The sequence below is a fragment of the Eutrigla gurnardus genome, assembly GCF_963514095.1.
Source record: "Eutrigla gurnardus genome assembly, chromosome: 2".
In the NCBI taxonomy this organism is placed as follows: domain Eukaryota; kingdom Metazoa; phylum Chordata; class Actinopteri; order Perciformes; family Triglidae; genus Eutrigla; species Eutrigla gurnardus.
Window position 1 is genome coordinate 29,159,823 of NC_139916.1, and position 7,152 is coordinate 29,166,974.

The following is a 7,152-nucleotide window of genomic DNA, read 5'->3' on the forward strand; positions in this document are numbered from 1 at the left end:
CATTTTGACTATTTTTAATTTGTTAAAAATAACCATTGGAAACTTGACGTGGCAGAGCAGAGACGTGTTTGTAGTGTCGTTTTGCTGCTCAGTAAAATACTGCAATTCAACATCTTTTGCCAACAAAACAATAAATAACATATTTTTAGTTTTCAAACGTAAAGATGTGAAGATGTGCTGTGGTCTCTCTCTCGTGCACTAAGTTTCCTTCTTCCAGAGGCATTTGAGCAGGCGTGTGCTCAAACCCCTCTGGAAGAAACACAGTGACACGACGTACAGATGCACAGAGAGGAGGCCGAGCTGGAATGCAAAAACATTGGAAATAATAATTTGCCTGACTGTCGTATGGTTCACACATCTCGTTGTTGAGCAGAGGGATTCAACTTCATCCACCTTCCCCATCCTGTCGGAACTTCCTGGTACAGCAAGTGCATTAAAAGCTTCTGGTTTGTTTGATTTATCGAGACAAATAAAAAGGATTCACCGTTTGAATTTGAAAGACAAAGAGAGTAACGTGTCGGGCTGCAGCTCCACCTTTTTCAATCCGATGGGTTCTGAATGACGATCAAGAAATAGTCCTTATCTGTGAAGAAAACAGATTTGATCAGACTTGAGCGCGTTGCAGCACAAACTACAAATACGGCTGGCTGTCATTTTAAGATTTTCTATGCGATACCAGATGCCAATATATCTCACACGGTTGAACATAAACATTTTATCTACAAAACTCTTAAGCAAAATAAGCCAAAATTCTCTAAAGCATCAGTGTGATTTAAACACAAAGAAGCCAAACAAGACATTTGCATAAACAAAACACAGGAAATATCTAATAAAAGACAAGTAAACAAGACCAAGAATGTGAACAAGCACTCAATAACGGGTCATTCCGTGTCATTTCATCAAATGCCTCCCACCTGACCATCTCAGAATGTCCTGAAAAAATTCAAGTACAAAGACACACTTGTTAATAGGACAAATCCAAAATATTAGGTTTCTACTGTCAACAGTTTTCTCATGAAACATCATTGAATGAAGGGTAGTTTAGACGGTTTTTGGCATCATGCTCTGAAAAGCCATTTTTAAACAGCAATATCTGGAAAACTATCTCACCTGTGGCACAGTTTGTCTCTATGCTCACTATGAGGGATCACACATTTTCATCTTTTAGATCCAATTCCTTCGTCACATTCATTAATTTGGCAGTCACTTTACAAATTGTCTAATGCACATCTCTGCTCTGTTGTGCTCATCTTTTTTGATGGCATACATGCACCCAGTTTCTGTAGAGGGAACGTCAATCCTTGCAATTCTATGCTGCAGTGGGACATTGCACATGTCTTCTCTTCTTGGCCAGTAGAAACTCTTGGCAGGGTCATGTGGGTGCATGAACTGAACCAGTACATCTTCATCTTCATCTTGAACATCTCTGATACTTCCTATCCACCATTTCTGATCATACACACAACTCACATATTGTCTCATAGTGAGCATACAGACACAAACTGTTATTCAATATCAAACTTTGGAGACTTTTCTACTGTAATGTAAAATCTTTATGCTCAAATTAAGATTATTATTTGATTTGGTTGTGTAATGTATGTACTTAAAGTATGACAAAATGTACAGTCTTCAATATTATGCTGTTTGTTCATGGTTTAAGACATTAAAAGCTGCTTTCACCATGTTTAACTCACATTCAAGGACTTATTGCCTCTGTAACTACAACTGTGCTACATTTTAATGTTTTCATGAGGCTAAATTTATCAGTAGCATTTAGTCACATGTAAGTCTTTGGTAAATGGTAAAAAACACAATTGAATTGCCCTCCTGTGATGTTTACTAGTGGGCTGTTAGGACATGCAGTACCAAAACCGGCCACAAAAACCCCACCAATATCAGGATCTTTAAAAAATCACTGCGACAAAATGAGGCAAAACACCCTCCCGATTTTTTAATATGATTTTAACAAGAATATGATCTTTCAAAAAAAGTAAGTTTGGACCCGATACTTGTTGTCAGTTTTTTGGAATATGGCTCTGAAGTTGGGCAAAGATGTGTTTACTTCTATTTTTGAGCCTTAATATCTGTGAAACTAATCATCTGAGAGAAACCATATTTTATAGAATGTTTAAGCTAACACCAGAGATAGAGGCAGAAGTGATAGAAGTCTTTTATCTGCAAAAATGGGGGCTCAGCCACTCTTCAAATGTACTACTTTATTTCAACAAGCCACATTTTAAGTACCTACCATACTAGGTTATCATTGAGCTACACCCCTGATATTTCATGTCTGGAGGCTATTAGTAACAGATATACACTGTAGAAATTTTGAAGGCCACAGGTGAGATAGTTTTCCAAGTATTGCTGTTTAAAAATGGCTTTTCAGAGCATGATGCCAAAAACCGTCTAAACTACCCTTCATTCAATGATGTTTCATGAGAAAACTGTTGACAGTAGAGACCTAATATTTTGGATTTGTCCTATTAACAAGTGTGTCTTTGTACTTGAATTTTTTCAGGACATTCTGAGATGGTCAGGTGGGAAGATTTTCAGAAATTTGATGAAATGACACGGAATGACCCTAACAACTTTGAAACTCAAAACAGATTTCAATATTCGGTGCTAGAGAGACATTTGGTCTGTACACAATGCATTCAAGTTCGACACCGAGATGAATTATGAAGGTTGGAACAGAATCAATCTTAAGTCAGAGTATTCTGACTATATAAATCAGATCCCAAAACAGCTCAGAGGAGCTTTGTTATGAGTTGCGTTATAAAAAGCCTGTTTCCAGACTGTGGTGAGCTGCAATGCAGAGACTGGAAGCTGGACGTCATGTTATTCAGAGGGCCTCTATTCAGTCAGCTTCCTCGGCAAGAACAGCTGCTATTGTGGAAAATGTTTTACTGCCAACAGCTGATCATCACAACATACTCCTGACTGTTTTTCACTGATGTGATTCTCCAACTTGCCTTCTAAGATCAAATCTTTAAAAGCCTCTGAGTTGTCAGCCTTCCTGGAATGCTGCATTCCCACAAATGCTAAGCAAATGTTGTGCATAGAAAGTCAATGCAAACACGCCAATAGACTCAAATTCCCGATGGGCGAAGTGAAGGAGGCAATATGTGCGTGACGCTGTGTCTCTAGAGCCTTTCAGCGTTGAGATCGTCCTCCTGTCATCCTGACGTTGCTAAATCCTAAATGGAGGAAACAAATCCTGTCTCCTGTGTCTGTGGTCCCCAGAGGTCTAGATAGTAGCTCACATTAGTCCAGAGACCAGACCAGACTATGTGGAGAAACCAGAGACTGTCTGTGGTCCCCCAGAGGTCTAGATAGTAGCTCACATTAGTCCAGAGACCAGACCAGACTATGTGGAGAAACCAGAGACTGTCTGTGGTCCCCCAGAGGTCTAGATAGTAGCTCACATTAGTCCAGAGACCAGACCAGACTTTGTGGAGAAACCAGAGACTGTCTGTGGTCCAAACAACACGGTCTCTGCTGTATTTATGTCTAGATGACCTTATTTGGAGTGTTGATGGAGCAGCTACAATGTTAGCATAGCCTAGCATTCAGCCCCATTGGACAGTTCTGCCTGTTTAAGGTCATGCCACAGCATCTCAGCAGGATTTAAGTCCAGACGTTGACTAGTTGACTCCAAAACCTTCATTTTGTTTTTTTGAGCCATCCAGAGATGGACTTGCTTGTGTGTTTCAGATCATTATCCTGCTGCAGAACCCAACTGCACCTGAGCTTCAGGTCACAAACTTTTAGTTAGAGTTTTCTGGTAGAGCAGAATTCATGGTTCCATCAATATTTGCAAGATGTCCAGGTCCTGATGACCATCACACTCAAGCCACCATCTTTAAAAATAAATAAATGAAATAATCATTTTTGTTCACTCGGGTTGTCTTTGTCTAATATTAAAATGAGTTTCATGATCTGAAACATTTAAGTATGACAAATATGCAAAAAAGATGAAGAAATCCGGATGCTTTTTCACAGCACTGTACATTGAACGGGTTACTGGTTGCCGTAGTCCCTTCAGCACATACTTGCTGTCAATAAATTTCCTGAAGCATTTTTAATGTAAGTGACAAAGACGAATCCAAATGCATTTTGACATTTAGCTGAAGCCAACATGAGGATTTGGCTTCCAAACACAGGTTCATTTAATTTGCTCATTAAACCTGACAGTTGCATAACATATTTACTGTCCAGTCCTATTTTCTCATATGTTCTTTTACAATCAGTGTACCTTAAGTTGGAAAAGGTTGAGAACCCTTGTCTAAGAACACGTCATTAGGGGCAACATGTTTCCCCGCTCACCTGGAGCGATCATGATCTCGTTCTTCTTGGAGCGAATGCGGAGGAAGGTGAGGTCGTTCTGGGGGTCGATGTCTCGTACGGTTCCCCTCGCCTTCATCACCAGCTGGTGGATCAGTCCTGCATACTGCACCGTGCTGGCGTTGTCCAGAGTTGTCTTGATAGGGATTCCTGAGAGAAAGGAGTTCATTTTCATATATGCAAATATTTACATGCAAGTACATTCAACTGACAGTACATTCAAAGTGATGCTCAAGATAACTATAATCTTTACTGATTAGTAATCTTATTTTCTAAATCATTCCTGCTACTCATATGCCTCAAGATAATAACAAAGCCTGTAAAGTTATCATGTAACTAACAACAAGACACGGGAAGCATTTCATTGACGGGTGAAATATTGAATCTATGAAAGACGTAAGGCATACCTCAGTGTTCAGTGTACACTATACCTGTATGCATCTTTATACACTAGTAAATACACATACATAGGGGGTGTTATGGCTGTACATGAACACATGGGTGGTGTTGTGGCTGTACATGAACATAAACGGGTGGTGTTATAGCCGGTAAAAAAAAACATCGGGTATCACAAATAACTGTCTGCGCAGACTAGTAGTGACACAAAGTTAAAATATATCAAGGTACATCTTTCATCGCGTTACCTTCTGAATTGACGATGATGATTCCCTGCACTCCCTTCTGGCTCTGGATTCTCTTCAGAGTTTCTTCCACTTCAGCCTGGGAACACGAGTTAGCATCATTTAGACAACAGCAAGGTGACCAGAGAACATCAGCCCAGTTGTCAACACCGCCAACACACCCTGCAGAAGCTAACTAGCTAACTAACTATATCATGCTAAACTGACAACGCCCGACTAGCATAAATAAGCTAGCCGCGGTTAGCATTTGACCAAATTCCCTCTGATGGCGCTATATATTCACAACAATGACAGCAGAAATATGAACATGTTTATAAAATATAAGTCGAAGCAGTTATCGCAGCCTACCATTTTTATTATGTGAGGAGATATCTGTATAAGAAGTTGGTTCGTCTCCGAGCTCAACAGAACAACAGCTAACGGCACAGTTTAGTTGCTGGGAAGCAACTGACGTAAACATCCGGGTCAAGTGCCGCAATGCTGCGTTCGAGGTCACTCGCAAAAAATGGAAGAAATTGACGTCATGCTAAAATACACAAACGCTATCATTTGGTTAAAACTCCGATGTTTTACTCCCACAATACATTCTGTGGAGCAAAAGTATTCAGTTACTCAACTCGAGTAAAAGAACTCATACAACATTGTGAAATGTGTATAAGTCCTGCATTTATAATGTACTTGAGTATGGAAGTATAAGTAAAAAATGTGTTCAGTTCAGAAAATGCCAAATCTGACTGTGATACTATCATATATTCTATGATTAAAACAATACTTCTACATTCAATCAAAATACGGATTTTATGTTCGATTAATGGAGTAATGATGATTATTTATATATTTTCTTCTGATCGTCTTCTCTATTAATCAATTGATTCATTTGACAAAAATTTCAGAACAATTAAAACAAATATCAAAATAGCAGCCACTTTTTTCATGGTGTGGAAGTAGAAAGTATACCTTCAGTGTGTACTTTACTCAAGTATATAGTACTGCTTACATTCCACCACTGGAAACAACAAAAAAACATAGATGAATAATGGAATAATAACAGCTGCTCACTTATTATATAAGAATGGAGGTTTACTATCCTATGAAGATTTTATACACAATTTACGAATTCCTACTCAACCAAAAACAATATTGACAGGAACATTCCAGCTGTTACAAAACTGAACTTTCCCATGTTTCTGTTTTATTTTGAGAACAACATAGTGGAAAAGCGAATGTTTATGTTATTCATTTTGTCTTTAAATTTTACTCAGGAAAATACGAAATGGTCAAATGTCTAGAGAAATATCAGACAGCTGGAAGTTCTTTCAGCGTCGTGAAGGATGTGAATGTAAACAATGTGGGCGCGGCAAGTAGCTGCGTCAAGTTAGACGCAAACAGACCAAACAGGACAGGAAGTTCTTAGTTGTCGCTTTCAAAGTAAAACTGTGTGGGGGAAATGAGCTTTTACACAAAAGGAGTTTTGCTCAGGGCACATTCATGTTTTCATCTCTATAATAAGCCATTACCATGTCTTTGTTGGTCTCTAATGATATTAGATTAAAATGACAAAACATTTGTTTCACCCAGTATGATTATATAATAATCACATGCACTGCATTCACTTACTTGTACTAAAAATGTATAAAAGTATAAAAAATGTCACAAAATAAAACATTACATTGTTATCTGAGAGCCAATCTTATGTCCAGCAAGTGTGTGGAGCTAGAGATCAGCTTGATGCTGTGTTTTTTATTTAGTTATGTATTTATTTGTGAATAAAGTTTATTGGGAGTCCATTAGAGGATTTACTCTTGCCTTAGAAAAGCATGGTTTAATTAAGTGTAAATAACATTTAAGTAGGACTACGGCTTTTGTCCTTGATCACATTGGAAGCCCATTAGGAAGGAATCATTGTGTCATGAGGAATTATTACAGCTAGCAGGAATTATTACAGCTAGCAAAACCTGCTTGGATTACATGAGATTTATTTAACTGTTGTTTAAACGACTTACAATGAGCCCCTATGGGAACAACTTCCTCAAATATGCTTAACGTTCAAATAATATTAATAATCAGTACAAACAAAAAACAAACAAATCATTAATAAATCATACAATACGCACCAAAGCACCAATAATAAAACATAAATACAAAATAAACATATAAATAGTCTGGG

General features: G+C 38.2%; 1 protein-coding gene across 1 annotated transcript; it reads right to left on the bottom strand.

Moving 5' to 3' along the window:
- On the bottom strand, positions 1–5,450 carry dynlrb1 (dynein, light chain, roadblock-type 1). Its single transcript, XM_084038677.1, has 4 exons — positions 5,334–5,450; positions 4,989–5,064; positions 4,327–4,494; positions 1–583 (listed from the first exon to the last, which is right to left on the bottom strand). The coding sequence occupies exons 1-4, from the start codon at positions 5,334–5,336 to the stop codon at positions 540–542; spliced, it is 291 nt and encodes a 96-aa protein (XP_083894803.1). The 5' UTR covers positions 5,337–5,450; the 3' UTR covers positions 1–539.
- Positions 5,451–7,152: the final 1,702 nt, after the last annotated feature.